We start from the raw sequence: 20,813 nt of genomic DNA on the forward strand, positions 1-20,813 counted from the left end.
TTATCTATATTGGAACATGGCCAGGATTCTCTCTCTAACACCCTAGGGAGCTGGCTGAGGGTCCTACAGGGAGAGGCGGGAGGGTCATGAATAGTCAGTTCCTTGTTTTTATGTTTTATGAAAGTCAGAGCCTCCAGCAGCACAATGCCTCCAGCCCTATGTTGGAGCGCTGCATCAGCTCTGATGCAGAATGGAGAGGGCCACCTGCACACCACAGCCTGAACTTACCCCAAGCTTTTCTTAAAAATCTCCCCTCCAAGTACTCATCAAACCTGGCCCTGCTTAGCAGAGACAGTCACAAGGCCAGGTTACAAGCACAGCAGAAATTGGCTGGCCTTTCATAGGAGGTGGAACATAAAGGAGTAAAGTCATGCATCTTTCAGAACATTTTACCCTCACTGCTTCTGTTAGCTGGCAATATCAGAATCCTTTATTGGTGTGCAGTGTCATTGCATTTCTGAGAAAGTTTGCTTTCAAAAACCTCACAGGGCTTAGAGATTTTCTGAGGTATGCTTCATGCCTCTGGAGAAGTATAGCAGCGTTTCAGGGTGTTGTATCACCCCAGCCGAGCAGGCTCCTGACCCTGCCCATTACGTAGCTGCAGGCAAGAAACTGATGCATCAGCTGTTAACACCCCAGATTCCACTCTGCCTGGAGTGTGCACCGAGAGAAACGGTGCAGCAGGCACCCACTCCGAGGCTCCATTACAGGCTGCCCCTCAAACCCTCTTCCGACAGGGCCGTGCTGCTGTTCTCAGACTGCAGCGCTTCCCAGCTGCTCTACAGCCCAGAGCTCATAGGGGCAGCAGAGTTTTATCTCTTAGCTATGCTTTAGCATGGATGGAGCTAAGGTGCTGTTTAAGCCTGGCTTATGCATTGGCTGGCCTGGCCAAAATGATGGTTTTGTCACAGCAAAGACTGCACAAGTCACCCTTTTAGCTGAAAAGCCCCTCAAAAGTCATGCAATATGCACCTCCTGTTCTCCACCCCGTGCCTGATCTCACTGCATATGCCCCCTCTCATCACAGGCCAGTGGCTGACCTCAGCTGGAGATTTGCTTTACGGCTTGTCCTTCCCACATCCCAGCTCCAGGTTTGATCCCAAAGGGGCCCACCCACTTGCCTAGGCTCCTCTCCCTGAAACACCCACAGCCAGGCCCCTGGCTTTAATATACCCATTTAATAGTGGATCATTCTTTTTCAATCCACCTTTGGTGTGCTAGCAAAGAGCAGACTTTTGCTCACCTACGTTTCTATCTAGAACCATGCAGCACTTTGGGGTTTTTGGTGTTAATTTGCTGCTCCCTAGTGGTCATTTTGCAAAACTGCATGTCTGTAAATGAGCCCTCACAATGTGTGTGGATGTGGGTATTATCCAATCTTCCATAGTTTGGCATTACCTGTGATATTATTCAGTATTAGGATTATTATTACTGGTAGTTCAAGCCCTGTGACTTCCTTGCCCTTCCAGTCAGTCATAAATTCACACATTTCCTCCTCTTCCCTTTAACTTGCTGTTTGGTTGTTTAAAAATGAGACTATCACTACCCTTCCTGAACATGGTCAGACAGTTCCCAATGGTATAAATTTGGAATCTCCTTGTCTCATCTCCAGCAAAGGATGGTCAGCCTTGAAATGACAGTTCCTCCAGTGACAAGTAGAATCACCACCTCTGAGATGCAGAAGAACCAGCCACTGGACCAGGGGTGGGCAAACTATGGCCCACGGGCCACAGCTGGCCCATGAACCGCACCACATGGCTTGGCCCTGCTCTGGCTGGGGTGCTGGGTCACATGGATCCCAGAAGCCACACCATGGCCCCACTCTGGCTCCTACTTGCTCCAATGGGAGCTGCAGGGGAGGTGCCTGCAGATGGGGCAGCATGCAGAGCTGCCTGGCCGTACCTCCGCATAGGAGCTAGAGAAGGGACATGTCACTGCTTCCGGGAGCCGCTTGAGGTAAGCGCCCATGCCCCAACCAGCCCTGATCCCCCTCCTGCTCTCCAAACCCCTCGCTTCCAGCCCGGAGCACCCTCCAGCACCACAAACCCCTTATCACCAACCCCACCCCAGACCCCGCACCCCAACCCCAATTTCGTAAGTATTCATGGCCCACCATACAATTTCTATTCCCCAATGTGGCCCTCGAGCCAAAACGTTTGCCTACCCCTGCACTGGATATTTCCCACACCTGAGCCCCTGGGGGAACCCTCTTACTGCCCCCTCTCCCCCAGGATCATTTGCACCCACCCCAGTGGACAAACCTTGAGTCTGTCCTGTTTATGGTCCTTGGCACCAAGAGGAGTCATTGTGGTTTCAGCAGGTGTAGGGCCTGGCCCGACAGAGCCAGACCTGGGTGCTGACCAGGCTCCCAGACTCATGACATGCACGGTCATTACCAGATCACCACACTGCAATGCATGCACACAGCTTACAGGGAATGTTGGCCCCAGTGGAAAACAAACTATACATTCAATCTTTTAACCAGCAAGGTAGTACAAACATCCACAAGGCCGGTCAAAACCCTGCCAGCTGGCAACCCCAATGACAAGAACACAAGGCATTTGCCAAAGAACAGAACTTTATTTTATAACCTCTTGTGGAAAGTTTAGTCTCTTTATTAGGAACAGAATCATCAAAACAAATCTGCAACTGAGCATAAGCATGTTCAATTAAAAACAAAAAGGAAGAGCAAAAAGCTGAGAGATTCACCTCTTGGCCTTATATCGCAGTAATAAAAATCTTTAACCATTGCTGTACAGCTGCAGGGAGGGAGCGAAGAGAAATGGAGTGTTCTGTCTGCCTGCAGAGCATCCAAAGCTGGCTACCATCTTAGCTTTCCCTGGACCTTCTCCCACGTCCCAACACATAAGCCAGGACAGGACTCCACAACTGACAGCACCAATGACCAGCACCACATTCAAGGGGTGAACCCTACTCATGCACATTCTCACCAGACTGTCTCATGGTAGAATCTGTGGGTAGGTGTCTGCCTTCAGGGAAGGAGGGGTGGGGGGGGAGAAGAGGACTCCTACAGAGATCCTGCACCTTAAGTTACCAGTTTCACAACAGAAGCCTCATTCCCCTATATTTCCTGGATACAGGGAAGCTCAATCCAGCTCCAGACCTCAACTGAGACTATGTGGTCAGTAGCGGAAACATCTCAGAACTGTGCCTGTGAAGAGGAGAATCACTGAGCCCTGGGTTGAAGCACCATCCTAAGGTTAATGTTACCCTGTTTGCCTCTAGCTTTATCAGCTACAACGTGCAGCAGACAGGTTGGAAAGCCCAATGTTGACTGCACCCAGCACTTCTTTGGCACTACTGAACTCTCCCGCCCCTCTCCAGCTCCTCCACAGTGCACCATCAATGGGTATCCCCACATTTCCACCTGTTCCCTGGAGGGATGGGATATAACTCTCCCGCATATGGCCACATTCATGTAGTGGGCTCTGAGCAACATTCCAACTGAGAGGGGATGGCCTAATGCCTTGAGAAAAGCCAAAGGGCCAGCCCCATCACATCATGGAAAGTCTGTGCCTAACAGATGGGGTGTTTCCTAGCAGCTGAGATAGGTTGAACAGTCACCTGTGGCACAGGACATCTAAGAACCTCCCCCTCCCTGCTACTAGACCTGCAAGATCTTATAAATGGAGTCCTAAAATCAGAGAAAACAGAACAAACTACCCTCTGGCATCACCAATACAGAGCTTTGCCATCCAAATGTGCAAAGTGATCCTTCAGGTATTGTATGCCGGTCTCTCCAGCTCCCAGGCCAGGAGACAGGGAATGTTTCCATACTTAGGTGCTTGCAGCCCGCATCAGAGAGCATGTACAAACCACCACTCAGTTCTGTTTCCATAGGATTTTGGGGGGCGGGGAAGGGTGTGTGAATGGTGACAAAATGGAGGACATAACAGCATTCACAAGAGAAAATGCAATGTTCTTGGCCACCACAGCTTTGCCAATGCAACTCAGCCCTGAACTGCATCACCTGCTTTGACTTTAAACTGACCCTTGCCTCCACAGCTCTCTCAAAGCAAGGGAAGCTTGATTTCTTGAACCTCCTCTAGCCCTCATCCCCCATACAGCAAACACAGCTCAGCTCAGCCCAGCCCAGCCCAAACCAGCAGTTCCCCAGGATAGACTCACCTGCAGGTTTGCCAGTGCTCCTTTCTCCTGGCCTGCAGGGTCCCCTGCTACCTGGATTCCCCTATATAACTCTGCTCACAAGTCTCCATCAGAACCCTGCTACTCCACTCCCAAGTCTCTTCTAAGCAAAGTCGATGGGTATAATATTGAGTAGGCTCCAGGACAAGCCCACTTAAGGAATTCTCTAAACTACAGCTGTCTGTGCAGATAACACAGAGGAGATAAAGCCCAAGCACACACCGAGGACCAGCTTAATCAGCCTGCAGTAGCCAGACCATTACATTTCAGGTAGTAGTGCCTTAAGGACTACACCACTCAACAATCCCAGCTTTACACTAGACACCTTTTCAGAATCACAGGTGGATACCATGAAAACCCTTATGATAAAGGCAAGCAGCCCAGTGGCACACCAGCTGCAAATCACTCATCTCCCTATGCAATCAGCATCAGTGAAAGGAAAACACATAACCACCTGTTGGTCATTACTGAGCAACAAACATACTGAGAGACCCAAAGTCATCCTCTTCCAATAGGTCCAGCCATCGCAGCTGGTTCACATCTCTCAGCATCACATACTAACTAGTTATGGGTGAAATGCAAAGAGTTTGGAGGAGTGGTTCAGATAAGCACCCATCACAAAGAACGCTTATCTCAGCCTTCCCCTGACCTCAGGTCTGCAAAATGTGGCTGGAAATCTCATGAGTATAGGCTTTCCCAGGAAATTTCTGACAAATCCTGGCTTTGGTCTCAGATTAAATGTTGTGTCCATCCTGGTGCCTAGCCAGGAATCTCAGAGGGGCAAAGACATGAAAAATAATGGGATGGGGGAGAGTTACCTTACCCAGCTCATTTCAGAGCATGCTAAACAGCTTCATAGCTCAGGTGCAGTCTTATAAATAGGCAAATGTTCATGGAGTTGGGGGAGTCTTATTAATATTTGAACCTGTTTGCCCATTGCTAATGATAGCGCCCAAGCATGGTTTTTAATAAGGTTTGCAGGCCTGTAATCTGTGCGCATGTGGACTTTCCCCCTCTAATTCAGTTATTTTGCAGGCAAGTTCTTACATGGAGTGAGACTATGTAATACAGGGGTATGCCGCCCCAGACCCCAGGATGGTACAGTGAGCGTGTCTGGTCAGGGATCAATAGGATCAGGGAAAGAGTCGCGCACACACTCCTCGTTGTTGATGTCAACAATCACCTCTGGATCCGGTGTCACCTCAGACTCTGCCTCCATCTTGGGCTCTGCCTCAAGGCCTTGACAGGTCTCTGTGCTTTCTGGAAAACAAGTGAGAAATGGTTATAAACATTTGCTACTGTCTTAGCTCCACCTCTGCTGGAATCTTCACCCTGGCCTTAATCTTCTTTTGCCTTGACAATTGCAACTCCCTTCTCTATGGCCTGCCCCAGTCCCAGCTCTCTGGTCTCCAGCACACTCAGACGCTGTTGTTTACCTTCTGACAGGCACAATGAAGCACAACTGCATCAGCACATGCTGCAAACTGCTCCACTGACTCCCCATTCAATTCAGGATCTGGTTCAAAACCACCTCCCTTGTTTTTAAATCCCTCTATGGATTTGCCACAGACAACATCACAGAGCTCATCTTTCCCTAGTCCCCTCTCTGTTTAATTTCTTCTCACCCAGAACTGGATTCCTCTCTGTCCTTCAATACAATCTGGCAACTATTGCTTTGAGACAAGCTCTTGTCATCTCTCTCTGCCTTATGAACGTTCCATGCATTTTCAAATCTCCGATACAAACCATATCAATTCTCCCTTGCCTATATCTCTACATTTAACTCCTCCCCACTATTATTGCAGTATCTTGCTCTGTAACTGTATTTTTTAACTCTGCCAAGCATTTTAAGGGATGCAGTACATTTGTAAGATGCAATACAAGATAAAACTGTATTTTATTATGGCTCCTGTGGTAGAAGCAGCTAGAGTTAGGGCTAGGGTGACCAGAAGGCAAGTGTGAAAAACCGGGACGAGGGTGGGAGGTAATAGGTGCTTATATAAGAAAAAGCCCCCAAAATCTGGACTGTCCCTATAAAATTAGGACATCTGGTCACCCTAGTTAGGGCTGAGTTTCAGTTTCCTTTCTAACCCTTCATTTTTCACTTGTTCAACTTTCTCAACCAGATTCTTTAGTGCTGGGATTTTCCGTGCCTAAAAACCCCAAATGCAATTTATTTATGAAGTTAGAGCAAAATGATTTTCAGACATTTTTGAATCAGAGAAGCAAGTTAAAAACATCCTTCTTACACAGGCTCCTATTGAAATGCAGCACACGCATACCTCAGTTTCTCTTGGTACGCTGCCAGAAAATTTAAACATACCTTGTTTTATAGACCTCCATAATGAAGAGGGGGGATTTTAAATTGGAAGAAAATCGGGTCAATGTTTTAAAAGGTTGGCTCATTAAATCTGGAATGATTGCACATGTGCATTACCAATGATACGGACCTCTGACATAATGCTTTCCACCAGCAGAGTGCAAAGCACCTTCCCAAAGAGGTCAGTTTCAAGGTCACCCAACAGGTCAAGGGCAGAGCTAGGAACAGAGTCCGTATTTCCTGAGTCCCAATCCAGTGCTCTGTTTATCAAGCACACTTGATTTATTTTTGTGGCACCCTTGTCAATAACCGCTGAAAACCGAGGGCATGCAGTTTTGCCTAAGAATGATTGAACTAATGGTAGATTATGGATAACTCAGTTAAGGCCATCTCAGTAAAGGACAGTTGAGGCCACAGTTAAAGATGCCGGAGATAAGGAAGGCTCACTTAAAAGTATTCCAGTTAAGGTAGCTTCGGTTAATATAGGTTAGTAACGGATATGCTGCTGTTAATGTTCATTTAAAAAATCAGGGAAAGTAAATGCAAAAAAATGAGTTTAATGCATCAAGCACTCAAATAGAAGATTAAAAAAACAGTTTCTATCCCACATTAACCTGGCTGCATTACACATATACCATGTTTTCCATTCCCGATTTCTTTGGTAGATTTAAATATGAATGTATTACTAATTGTGGCCCCGATTCAAGAAAGCAACACAGCATGTACTCAAGTACCTCTGACTTCAATGGGATTTAAGCATGTGCTTCTGGCTTAGCACATTCTTAAGCACTGTGCTGAATAAGAATGATTTCTAGAACTGGAGTCAATGTTAGTGACTCTACCTTACAAATATACTGGATATGCAGCATGGGGAGCTAACATTACAGTGAAATTGCAAAGCTATTTGTAAAAAGATATTTTTAATACCCAGAAGGTAAAATGGATGAGCCCATCCTCTGCCCCACAGAGGAGGTGCATTAGTGGGGTATTGGTGCACTTATTGGGTATTAAAGGCACGAGGCCACAATGCACCAAGAGCTGACAAATGCACATACTGATGTGGCTTAATGAGGTATTGACAGGACAGAGCTGGGAAGCTTGCACTGCCAGTGGTCATGCAGTATATCCTCTCTCGTTCAGTTTCCAGACTGTCCAGCCAACTCTTTCAACCCTCAATAACATACGTCAACTTTATCCTCCTCCAATTTCCTAAATGAGTTATTTCTCAGGCAGCTACAAACCAAGTCCCTGTACCAACCAGGGTTTGGAGGGCTGTCATCTGGGGCAGATGGCGCCTCATGGTGGTCTCCATTTGGAGGGCTCTTTGTTTCTTCATTGGAGATGACTGACATCATCATTCCTTCTTCCTTTTCCTCCTCTGTAGAAAAGCAGATGAAAGACTGCAAGGAACCAGGACCCACCCTCCATAAACTCTGGATATATTCAGTGTGAAGCCTGGCTTTTTACACTCGTCTTTGTCTCCATTTCACATGGCCCTGGCTCCATTCCCAGAGCAGACTGATACAGGGTATTGACACTATAAACTTTCCAAATTTGGAGAGCTGACAGGATTGCCACCTGAGGTGGCCTGGCTATGTCTGAACTCAGAGCACAGAGGGCCTGATCCAGACAGGAGATTCAGTGGGAGGAACAGGTGCTCAGCTCCCTTCAGGATCAAGCCTAAACAGAGCAGTAGGGCTTCTTTAATGTGCCCCCACTGATGTTTTCAGCACAAATAGCTCCTGCCAGCAAATCTGAGGTGAAAACAAAAATGTTCCTTCAGGAACTCACCAGCAGGAGACTTTTCCCCAGCAACGAGCAGGTTTTTACAAAGCTCAGCTTTACTGGGACAAGGGCAGGAATGGAAGGAAGACAAGACTAGCCACAAATTCTAGTCAGAACCTACGGAGAAGCTGCACCGAGCAAGTTGGGAAATGGAGCTGTGTTTAGACTGTCCTAGGACAGACTGTACTCAACCCAATAGGAAGCAGAGAAATCCCCGCTCACCTGAAGGCACCGGAATGAACTGCTGTTTGCTTTTCAGGCAGCAGAATGTTATCAGTGATGCTATAACAGCCAGGACAATTGCACCCCCTCCACATGCTGCCAGGGTGTAAAGGAACAAAGGTTGCTTCAGCAGGTCTCCTGCATGAAGGACACAGTATGTTAGTCAGAGGAACTAGAGCATGTCCTCCTGAGCTGAAGAAGCCCTACAGCTGAATTAAAGTCAGTGAAGAATATTGAAGATGTGGGTGGGCTGGGGAAATTAGGAAGAAAGGATGAACTATGTGGTTCCTAACTGTGTTACAGATTTTCTCTTTATTCCCCTTCCCAGCCAGAGCTAATGTGAAGCTACCAGCATGGGGCACAGACTGCAGATGGCCTGTCAGAAGGTCACACACAGGTTGGTGAACATTATCCAGCACCTCACTCATTGACTGGGGATTTGTCAACTTTGCAGATTTAGGTAGGAACTGAATTTACTTCAGAGCGGTAGAGAGAAATGGACAGAAAGACAGGCAGATGGTGCAACAGATTTACAAACAGACAGAGATCCTCCAAAGCACTCCTCCTATGTAAGAATGGTTTGTTCAAACATAGGACATTCAGAAGAAAAACACTCTTCTTCCAAATATGATAAATGTATGAAGCCAAATTTAACCCGGTATAAATTCACTGAAGTCAAGGGAATTGCACCAGGGATAGATTTGAACCATTGATTTTATCATCACTTGGTTCCTTTTTCATCTACTATTCCCACACCTTGAACTAAGTATACCTGTCAGTCTGTTTAGTTAGTCACCTTGTCTAGCTAACTACAGTTGGTTGTTTAGCTAGCTTGTCTATCTAGTCAATTTATCTATCGACAGTGTCTCTCTCCACAGGGACCAAACTGAATACACTGTGCAAAATACCTGAAATAATAATAATTAGGGCTGTCAATTAATCACAGTTAATTTTTTTTAGTTAATTGCGTGAGTTAACTGCAATTAAAAAAATTAATCACGATTAATTGCATTGTTAAACAGTAGAATACCAACTGAAATTTATTAAATATTTTGGATGTTTTTCTACATTTTCAAATATATTGATTTCTATTACAACACAGAATACAGTGTACAGTGGTCACTTTATATTATTATTTTTTATTACAAATATTTGCACTGTAAAAATGATAAACAAAAGAAACAGTATTTTTCAATTCACCTCATACAGGTACTCTAGTGCAATCTCTTTATTATGAAAGTGTAACTTACAAATGTAGATTTTGTCACATAACTGCACTCAAAAACAAAACAATGTAAAACTTTAGAACCTACAAGTCCACTCAGTCCTACTTCTTGTTCAGCCAATTGCTAAGACAAACAGGTGTGTTCACATTTATGGGAGATACTGCTGACTGCTTCTTATTTACAATGTCACATTAAAGTGAGAACAGGCATTCGCATGACACTTTTGTAGCCAGCGTTGCAAGGTATTTACGTGCCAGATATGCTAAACATTCATATGTCCCTTCATGCTTCAGCCATCATTCCACAGGACATGCTTCCATGCTGATGATGCATGTTAAAAAAATTATCCAGTAATTAAATTTGTGACTGTACTCCTTGGCAGAGAATTGTATGTCTCCTGTTCTGTTTTACCCATATTCTGCCATATATTTCATGTTATAGCAGTCCCAGATGATGACCCAGCACATGTTCATTTTAAGAACACTTTCACAACAGAGTTGACAAAATGCAAAGAAGGTACCAATGTGAAATTTCTAAGGATAGATACAGCACTCGACCCAAGCTTTAAGAATCTGAAGTGCCTTCCAAAATCTGAGAGGGACGAGGTGTGGAGCATGCTTTCAGATGTCTTAAAAGAGCAACACTCCGATGCGGAAACTACAGAACCCAAACCACCAAAAAAGAAAATCAACTTTCTGCTGGTGGCATCTGACTCAGATGATGAAAATGAACATGCGTCGGTCCGCTCTGCTTTGGATCGTTATTGAGCAGAACCTGTCACCAGCGTATCTTCTGGAATGGTGGTTGAAGCATGAAGGGACGTATGAATCTTTAGCGCATCTGGCACATAAATATCTTGCGATGCCAGCTACAACAGTGCCATGTGAACGCCTGTTCTCACTTTCAGGTGACCTTGTAAACAAGATGTGGGCAGCATTATCTCCTGCAAATTGTAACCAAACTTGTTTGTCTGAGTGATTGGCTGAAGTAGGACTGAGTGGACTTGTAGGCTCTAAAGTTTTACATTGTTTTATTTTTGAATGCAGTTACTTTTTGTACATAATTCTACATTTGTAAGTTCAACTTTCATGATAAAGAGATTGCACTACAGTACTTGTATTAGGTGTATTAGGTGAATTGAAATATACTATTTATTTTGTTTTTTACTGTGCAAATATTTGTAATAAAAATAAATATAAAGTGAGCACTATACACTTTGTATTCTGTGTTGTAACTGAAATAAATATATTTGGAAATATAGAAAACATTCAAAACATTCAAAAATATTTAAATAAATGGTATTTTATTACTGTTTAACAGTGCAATTAATCACACTATTAATTGCAATTAACTTTTTTAATCACTTGACAGCCCTAATAATAAATACCCTTTTAAATGTCCTATGCATCTTCTTGCTTATTTAAACAACTTCTGCATGCTGGACAGACATCTTTATCAAGCTGCTTATAACTACCAAGTCATTTTCTTTAGATCCCACATGTTCATAGTCCTTCTCAGTATTCCTGAGAAGTTTAAATTATTCTGGTTAATATGTTTTATGGTAACAATTATCCAGGATAAATTTCATCTGCCATCAAGTTGTCTAATGCCCAGGGTATTTAGATTCATTATCAACCTTACAAAAACTGCATTCATCCATTTGCCTGGAGCAAATAATTTTTTTCTGACTAGTGAGTAGAATATCATCAGTCTTTTTCTAATTATCATCATCATTATAATGGTAAGGAGAGGGGGAAAGAATACAGCAAAAATAATTGGTCATTTAAAAAGAATTAAACCCCATGAATTCTCTACATTGGTATTCGAAACCGCTGTTACTCACTGTTTGTGAACATTAGAACGAAGTAAGTATGTGTTCACAGAAAGCAAAAGTGTCACCAGTTCCCAAAAGTGTGCTAATACTCATGCCAATATGTGTTCATACAACTTTTCACATCAGCAGTGCTTACACAGCTATCATGAAATTCCTTGATGGGTTTGTGGACTAGAAATAAGGAACAGATATTACACTTTGTCACTGAGGTGGCCCCACAGAGCATATACTGCAGGGTGATTGTCAGATCCCTGCATGAATTATCACAAGGCCTGATCCACAGCCCATTAATGTCAATGAGGGTGTTTCCAACGATATCAATAGGCTTTTGATCGAGCCCATGCTGAACAGTTTGTGATCAATTCATTGGGTGAAATTTGTTCACATGAAAGAGACATCAGCTGTGAACAGTAAACAAATTAATGAAATCAGAGTCCACAGACAATTTGCAAACAGGGAAAAAGGTTAGACCTAAATAAATAATTTGTGGTGAATTGTTTGCTCAACACGAATTGTGAGGGAGGCTGAGGCGATATTTATAAGCTGGTTAATCTTCTTGACAATTTTGGACAGCGGACCTACATGGAGGGTAATAAAGCAAAGCACAATACAGCAGCTGAGCCCAGGAGCTGAAGAATTCGGGTAGTGGGTGCTGGTTTATTTGTGGAGATGCTGGAAGGTTCAGTGAGGAAAGTATGTCAGGATAGGAAGAAACCCGTGGGTTTTTTTTTGATTGTGGAGTAGGAGATCTCTGACTTGTCAGTATGGGAGGTGCGTATCAACTTGGGAAATACATTGTAGGACAGGGTTCTTAACCTTTTTCTTGCTGAGGCCCCCCTCAACATGCTATTAAAACACCAGGGCCTGGTGGGGGTGAGGGGGAGAGTGCGGGGCTCCAGGCCGGGGATGGGGGGCAGACACCCTTGGGCATAGGCATAATTTTACTTCTATGCGGGGGGGAGGGGGGAAGGGCTGGTGGGGCTCGAGCCCACTCTGCACAGAAGGGTCCAGGGCAGGAGTGCCTCCTCCATCCCCTGACTCACCTCAGGAGGCCACCCAGCCTGTCTGGGCTGTGGGGGGATGCAGCCAAAAATATAACTCAAAGGGGGGACTCAGTTTAAAAAGTTTGAAAACCTCTCAGGGAGCAGGGAGAGGATAGCTAGGGGCTGTGTATGGGCAGGGGTGGGTAGCTCAGGGTGTAGGAAGGGGGTAGCTAGGGACTGCGTGTGACAGGAGGTGGTAGCTCAGGGTGCAGGGAGGAGATAGCTAGGGGCTGTGTGTGGGCAGGGGTGGGTAGCTCAGGGTGCAGGGAGGGGGTAGCTAGGGGCTGTGTGTGAGCAGGGGGTGGTAGCTCAGGGTGCAGGGAGGGGATAGCTAGTGGCTGTGTGTGGGCAGAGGGGTAGCTCAGGGTGCAGGCAGGTCGTAGCTAGGGGCTGTATGTGGGCGGGGGGGGTCCCAGTGAGGCTCCCAGCTTCGGTGGCGGGGGGCACTGGGGTTCCCAGCTTTAGCCTTGCACTGCTCCCGGCTTCAGTGCTGGGGCTCAAGGGAACCGGATTTCAGCCACGGGGCTCTGTAGCCCCCCGGAAAGGGCTCACGGACCCCCAGGGGGCTTCGGACCCCTGGTTGAGAACTGCTGTTGTAGGACATGGATACAGAGCTGCAGGGGGGAGAGAGGGAGGCAAGGAAGTCAAGACGCATTTGTCTCTGCATGCAGATACGGACACTGACAACTCCTCTCACCCTCATCCTGAGAGGGGAAAAATGAAGATAAACTGTGGCTAATATCACCTACCTTCCTTACACTCCAGTTCTATGAGGGAACTCTCACCGATGTTGTTTTCATGGTGAATTTGACAGACAAGCTTTTCAGGCAGCCCTTTCTCCAAAATAATCTTCTTGCCATCATCCTCAATCTCAATCAGACCCACAAGCTGTCCATTCAGCATCCAATGAAAGCAGACACGGGAACGGTTAGCGCTCTCACAAAGTAATTCTCTTCCCCCATCAGTGTGGCTGGAGACATTAACAGCTGGGATTTGGGTTGGCTCTTGTCACACAAGATGGGAGTTATGAAAACAGGGGAGAAAACAGAGACAAGTTAACCAGACATGGCAATGAATGTGAACAAAAGTGGATATTTCTGCCATTCGGACACAAACCACAATGGTATTTGCCACATGTTAGTTTACACAGAAATAAAAGATGGGAAAGAATGAGGTTCATCAATGCCTGCAATCCCACCAACACCTGGCCATGCCTCTGAAATCCCACAATAGCCTATGGCAATCCTGCAGTCCCACTAATTTCCATTTTTTTCTTCTGCGATCCCCCAGTTGTCTCTCCTAGTCCTGAAATCCTCCCCGAGTCTGCCCACCCCCAGGCAATCCATCCAATAGTGCAGTGGTTCTCAACCCGCAGCATAATCAGCACACATGCAGCCTATGTGACATCCTCAGGGCCAAATAGGGAGTATATATATTGTGCAGATGTGGTAAATAGGTTGAGAACCACTCCCTTTCCTCTTCTTGCAGCGTCACCAATGCCGGTTCCTCCTCCTTCAGTCTCAGCAGTGCCCATCAGCTCCCCAGCAACTGCAAGAGATCATTTGTGGGATACTCCCACCTGATCCTAATGGTCAAATCGTACACAATGCTCCAAGAGAAGACAGAAACTTCCAAGGTGCAACAGGAGAATATCCTTTCCCCACCCCATATCCGGTGATCAATTCAACCCTGTGGTGCGATCAAACATCACCGTACAGTAGATGAGTATCTAATGTCATTTACACCCTGAAATACTTCTGATGCCCAAGTTATTGGCTATTATTCTCTTGAATGCCATTAATTTGAGTTTTTCCCGTGGCACTGGAGCAAATAATTCCAGAGGCTGATTGCCCTCTGAGAAGAAAATCCGTCACATGAATGTAATCAAAACTCCTGGTTTGGTTTGGTTAATTTCCAGGTGCACCCACATTTTTCTGTTGCTGATTAATTCAATTAACTATTTACCTGAATCCTCATGAGATACTGATTGCAACTCCCTCCAAAAGAATTGTAATTCCATCATACCAACAGCCCTTGATCTTGGAGACCTCTTATGAAATTACTTATTTGCTCATCTCAAGCCTTTAATTTCACAGCATCAGAAAATAGATAGAGAGTTATAGAGATAGTACTCTTGAAGGAGAATTGACTCAAGCTAGAGCTGAGCAAACAATAAGTAGTAATTTATTTCTCACCTCTTCTTCTGTTCACATATTGCCTGAAAACAGATGATCATTCTTTTGAATTTTCCAGATTCAGTATTCAAAATTATTTGTAGCATAAACGCTGAATAATTTCTGGCCTGTAGCTTGCAGTTTGTTGAGAGTATTTAAAATTTGAGCTGTGTTGGTTATGTTATGGTTATGTTTCTCAAATCTCCCTCATTCTGATAAATGTCATTCATCTTAATTTACCTACATTTCACACAAATTTGGGGTCTCTTTGGTTTTCTTGTTGAAAATTATTTATTTCAGAAATAAAGAATAATGAAACTGAGGTTATCAAAAGAGTTCTTTACACTAAATAAATGAATCCCAGATCATTTTAAGTTTCCCAAGTGAATACATTTGTATCTCCATCAGTTTGGTCTATGACAATAGATTATTTTCTATAATTGAGCTTTGGCAGGTAGTGAAGTATGGACTAGACATACAGGTCACATGGTGTATTTCTGTTCCCTGACTATATAAGTAACTCACACATAGGTGTCTCGTGTGAATATTCATGTTCACAAGCTCAAAATTCACTTTCCTTGAATACTATCCAATATTCACCTAAAAGACATTGCACCTATGAGTATTCCTGCCAGTAAATTCTTTCACTAGAAGATGTGTGGCAAGTGAACACATAAGGGTTGTAAACACACCAGAGCAAATGGATTTAAATATAGGAAAAAGTAGGCCTGAACATTTTCTGAAGGATTTGCCCAATTCTCATCTAAGCCCTTTGGGCCAAGGAGCCCCGTCTTTGACCAGCTCTCAGCTGGAGTTCAGCTTGTCTGCACTTGGCTGGCATTAAGTTTCATTTGTCTTCACTGAGATCAGTCCACTTTGACATTTTCATTATAATCCCATAAACTCCATTTTCTCTTAAAAACCTGGGACGTTGTAAAGTGAATGCAGCGTAGAACAGGACCCGAGAGAATGTGGTGCAAAGTACCAGCCTATCTGAATCCTGGAGGGGGCAGTGCAAGGTGTGAGAATGACAGTCCTGGAGACTGAAGTCCTCAGTTTATCTATGGCACTGGTATAAAGTGGGCAATGGCAGTGCAAGCCTCCCCACACTACCCCACTGATGGGATGGAATCTCCAATAGACTAAGTGAGCTTCCATTAGCCGGGTGATTCACCCTGGAGAATTGTCCCTTTGTGAGGAGAAGTACCACTGACATAAAGCTGGCAGAAGTGGCTTTGCCACTTCCCGCACCAGCTCTGCTGTCTCCTATGCCAGAGCTGCGCCATCCAGTGAACAAAGGGAGAGGGAAGGTTGGGGACAGAGGGCATGGTGGAGCAAGGGGCCACTATGACCAACTTCTAAGTGACACAATACCCCTGAGGGACCTGATTTCATCAGCATAAATTAAATCTGCACACTGGGGGTCAACAGCTGAGAATCAGGGAGTAGCAACAACATCCTTGTCAGACCCCTTCTCCATTGCACTGAGCAGCTGAGAAACAAGCCCAGGTGTATTTCAAACCTGACTCGGAGAGACCAGCTCTTGGGGGTGAGAAAAGAGTTCAGTCACCATCATCCAGTCAGTCCTTAGCCTACCAGGCAAGATTGCCAGCAAGGGGTCAATTAGTGCCAACAGTGGCAATGTGACAGTTTTTGTGACAGCTGCCACCTGTCCCACTATGGAAATGGACTAAAATGCACAACTCCGTGCCTAAAATCTGCTCTCCAGAAACACACAACCCACACTGCTATCTCTGAAGTTGTGGGTGAAAGCATCTTCTCCCAGCACCTTTATGCTCTCAGTGGGCTCAGAGAATATAGGAAGTTGGCAATGTGGGTGCAGAAAATATCCTTTTGTTTGCATGCAGCACTATGGCATTCTGCAGAGCCGAAAACCTACAAACTGTGTCTGCTAATCCAAAGACACCTACAGCTACTGAGAGCCAAACTGACATCTTGGAAAGAACTGATCCTTCATTTAAGCTCTCAGATTCAAGAATGATTGATTCCAAATGAAGGTCACTTACTGGATACTTTCAGTAAGAAAGATCTTTGATTGTGTTTGTAAGAGCAAATTCATACTTTCCTTCATCCTCCTTCAACAAAGTCTTCTGCTCTACAAGCACACAATCTCGTTACAGTAAGTGTCACAGTCTGTAGACGAAGTATCATAAGGCGTGGGTCATCTGCCCAGGTTACCCTAGAGAGATTTTTTAGGCTTTGAATTCCCAAAGGAAAGTTGACTGAGCCACCAATGATTCCACTGACAGTGTCTGCTTCCTCACTAATGTGGCCTCAACAATAATAATAAAACATAGTCACTGATTTTACTGTGTGTCCGTCCATTGGTTCTGATCTGGCTGACTCACAAAAGGCAAAACTCCAGATAAGACATAAAAATGGTAAATCGGATCACAGTGGGAAGGTGGGAAGAGAGGGAGTTAAACCTGAAGTGAAGGCTAACTCTGCTATCCTGCAAAGATCAAGGCAAGGGGCACATCATACAGCCAGAACTACAGAGACAAAGACATGAGCATACCCCCTCTTCTTTTCCTCTTAAGTTCCTACCTCCAACAGCTCCACCTCCTCAGAGCTTAGAGGCTGAGACAGTGTATAGGGAGTCCAACACTCAGCAGGCTAATAGTATGTATGGCAATTAAGATAACTTACACCGATATAGCACTGTTCATCTGAGGATCTCAAAGGCTTTTGCAAACATGAATCAATTAAGACTCACACTGTCCCTTTGCACAGGTAACTATCGCTATCATTGGAGGGACATAGTGGCTACTGCTACAAGGACTTGCCCAAGGTCATATGAAGAGTTGGGACTAGAACCTCAGAGTCTCACATTCCCATCTCCTGCTTTAACCAGCATGCCACCTACAAATCCTCCAATTTGCTATCATTTTCAGGTGCGTTCACGGCTGCAGTACATCAAGACAATAACGCATTGTTAGTTACTATTAGTTTATAAAAAAATCTGTCTTACTTTGGTATGATGGCCTCTTTTCATGCTTTAGCAATTACAACACTTGATACTTCCCAATGCCCGGTGGTGACCTTACAAAGGTATCCGAGCAAAATGAACGTTTCCACTCACCTGGGCGAAGCCATGCCAGTTTCATAAAGAAAAACCCACACTTACCATCAATCATGATTATGATCATCAGCACACACTGCAGGGTTAAAGGAGATTTGAAATCCATTTTAAAGAGCTTTTTGCATCGTCTGTTAAGAATAGGATCTGGCTACACGGCTAAACGAATCTGCTGCTCAGGAAATGATGTCAGAAGCAGGAACAAAAAAAAATCAACACACCCCATGCTGAATAACGTATCAGAATAGATCTTTAAGGTTCCAGGTGGCTGAACTCATGCTGCAGTGACATGAGCCACGAATTGCTTGCAAGGCCCCGCACCCAGAAGCTGGTTGTGTATCAGAATGGGATTCAGAAAGGGAGGAGAAAGGACTCTCCCGGCCATCAGATCAGATTTAGGAAAAAGCCAGTGTAAAGCCTATCTTGAGCAAAGGAGGAAACACCTGTTTCCTACACTCCCTTGCTCTTTTTCAGTCTTTGGTTGATTGGTTTAAAGTTCAGCTCAGAAGAGAATGGCTATGGTCAAAGAAAGCAATCTGTACAACCACACCCTGTTTTTCAGAGGTATTGAGTACCAACAACTGCCACTGCAGTCAGTGGGCGATGCAGGAGAGGCCATCTTTGAAGATCAGGCCAGCATTATGAGCCTGAACTTCATAATGTTCTCTCAGGAACAGATTCTTTTGTCAGTGCCACGAGATAAATATATCATGCCTGAATGGGCCATGCGCAACCCCCAGTGGAGACTGATGGCTACAGGAAGTTGAGGTGGGTTGATAAAGAGACCCACCAGGCTGGTGCTTGGTCATGCAATGTTTGATTTGATATGACTGGCAGAGAGGAGACAGAGAGAGAATCAGTGTGTAATAATGTCTGGACTCCAATGATGTCTCACGTAGGAGTCTGTCTGGATTCTGTAGTATGCAGGATGGAGTTTTAGGAACAAGATGCATTATCTAAACAGTGGTAATATAAACCAGATGTCTACATGCCACAGCAAAGGCTTTAGACCTGCTCCCCTGGTCCCAACCCTAATCTAGGTGTCGGTGGGCCAGATCCTCAGATGATGTCATTGCTATAAATAGAGCTACACTTATTTATCCCATTTGAAAATACAGCCCACTAGTAACATTTAAGATCAGCCAAATCTCACCCACTTGGGGGAAGGAGGATATCATGGCAAAATATCAAAACTCAAATTTTTAAGGTGCACTTGGGTTGCAGTGAGATTAGGACATGACTTCAGAGTACAGCTGGAATACAGCACTCCTCAACGCTGCTTAACTTCATACAAAGCACATACATCTCATTTGGCTTGGTCAGGGTAATCTGAAGGCAGTTCTGAGGTGTGGATTTGTGGATATTTTTTGTGTGTGTTTCAGTGAGACACTTAAACTCACCCCAATTATTGTTTAAACTCTTACCATATTAGACTCTCTCAGCTTGACTGCTCGGCCTCCCAGCCTCTTGTTTTGTTTCCCTCTTAGCAATGTCAGTTAAACTCAGTTCTCAGTTATCTGTATCCAAAATCTACAAAATGGCTCAAGGCCGCAGCAGCTTCATCCTGTCACTATCATAGGAGCAAAGGACAGACCTGAACTGATCTATGACATGACAGAAATAGCCCTCTCTGAGAAGAGCAGTGATGTGCATCTTCAGACACCCGCAGTGGTGGGGAGAGGGGAGAAAGGCATTTACAGTAAGCACTACCCTTTCATTTCCTGCTGTGCCGCTAAAATTAATTGAGGAAAATGTCACTTGCAGACTTAGGGCTACATATCATCCTCAGATGCTCACTTTCCGTCCCCAGGGTATGTTTTTGCCCTTATGTTTTGGGGCTGCCTGCCTGGTTGCTGTCTTTTTTGCTATTCTAGAGGCAAGAGAGAGGGAGGGTGGAGGGGAATTAAAAATGGAATACTGAAAAGATCAGAATGTTAGAAAAAAACCTCCCAGGCAAAAATCTTCTAATGCTGGGGAGTCAGGAAAAGTATCATGCAGATTTAGGGCCACATTATCCTCTCAGTCACACCAGGGCAACCCTACTGAGATCATGTAGAGATTTACAGAGAAAAATTTGGCTTTCTGATTGCAGCTAGACTGTTAGAAAAGAGACCCTGTGACTGTGACATTGCAGTATCCTGTCTTAAGTCTGTCTCGATGATTCCAGACCAAACGAGTTCCATTTATGAATCCAAATGGTGATATTTCTAACTGCCAGTGCCCCGTACCTCACCCAGCGTGTAGGCTCTTTCTGCCTCTTGCTGCAGCTAGAATGGAAGTAAAGAGCCTGCCGACTGTACACAGGGCAGGACAGGCAGCAGCTTGATTTGTTGTATCAGCCCCCTCAAATCCAAGTCTTCCCCCCCCCAACAACTTCCTTTTGGATTAAATGGCTTGGTTTTGTTTCCAAAGACCTGTACATTGTCATACTTTCAATATTTCAGAAGGTGGCGAACACAGTACCTGAAAGATTCTTCTCAATACAATGATCGTAATGAGCAATTATCTCGGCCTTTGCATCTTCAGACATTAACTAACAAATCCTCAGAAGTTAGAACTTCTCAGAGAAAGCACTTCCCCTTTTTGTGTAAAGGCTCTGAAGCCTTTATGTAGGTATTAAAAAAACCCTATTGAGGGTTTCAGATCATTAACAGAAACCACACGTAGATGTAAAAATGAAAAATATATACATTTTGAAGGTGAACTGAAACACTGTTACCTGCCAAGACCTAAGTTTCAATGTTCCATTTTCTCCTTCCACAGCTACGAGCATCACTAACCACTATAGCAGAGAAAGGAGCTTGGTTCCTTTCACTACATTAGGAGTGGGTGGGGCAAGGAAAAGATTGAGGCCTGAATTCACGTCTAAGCAGGTAAGAAAAGGAGGAAATAAGGCTCAGATATTTTCATGTATAAATGTACTTATTTGCAAATGCTAACTC

The 20,813-nt window shown here is 44.7% G+C and overlaps 1 protein-coding gene across 1 annotated transcript; it reads right to left on the bottom strand.

Annotated features, from left to right (window-relative positions):
• Positions 1-2,598: 2,598 nt before the first annotated feature.
• On the bottom strand, positions 2,599-18,036 carry LOC140895194 (uncharacterized). Its single transcript, XM_073304650.2, has 5 exons — positions 17,920-18,036; positions 13,347-13,601; positions 8,495-8,632; positions 7,746-7,865; positions 2,599-5,427 (listed from the first exon to the last, which is right to left on the bottom strand). Exons 1-5 carry the CDS (start codon positions 17,978-17,980, stop codon positions 5,285-5,287), a joined length of 717 nt encoding a protein of 238 aa, XP_073160751.2. The 5' UTR covers positions 17,981-18,036; the 3' UTR covers positions 2,599-5,284.
• Between the last annotated feature and the right edge of the window lie 2,777 nt (positions 18,037-20,813).

The sequence above is a fragment of the Lepidochelys kempii genome, chromosome 1 (genome assembly GCF_965140285.1).
Source record: "Lepidochelys kempii isolate rLepKem1 chromosome 1, rLepKem1.hap1, whole genome shotgun sequence".
Classification (NCBI taxonomy): Eukaryota; Metazoa; Chordata; order Testudines; family Cheloniidae; genus Lepidochelys; species Lepidochelys kempii.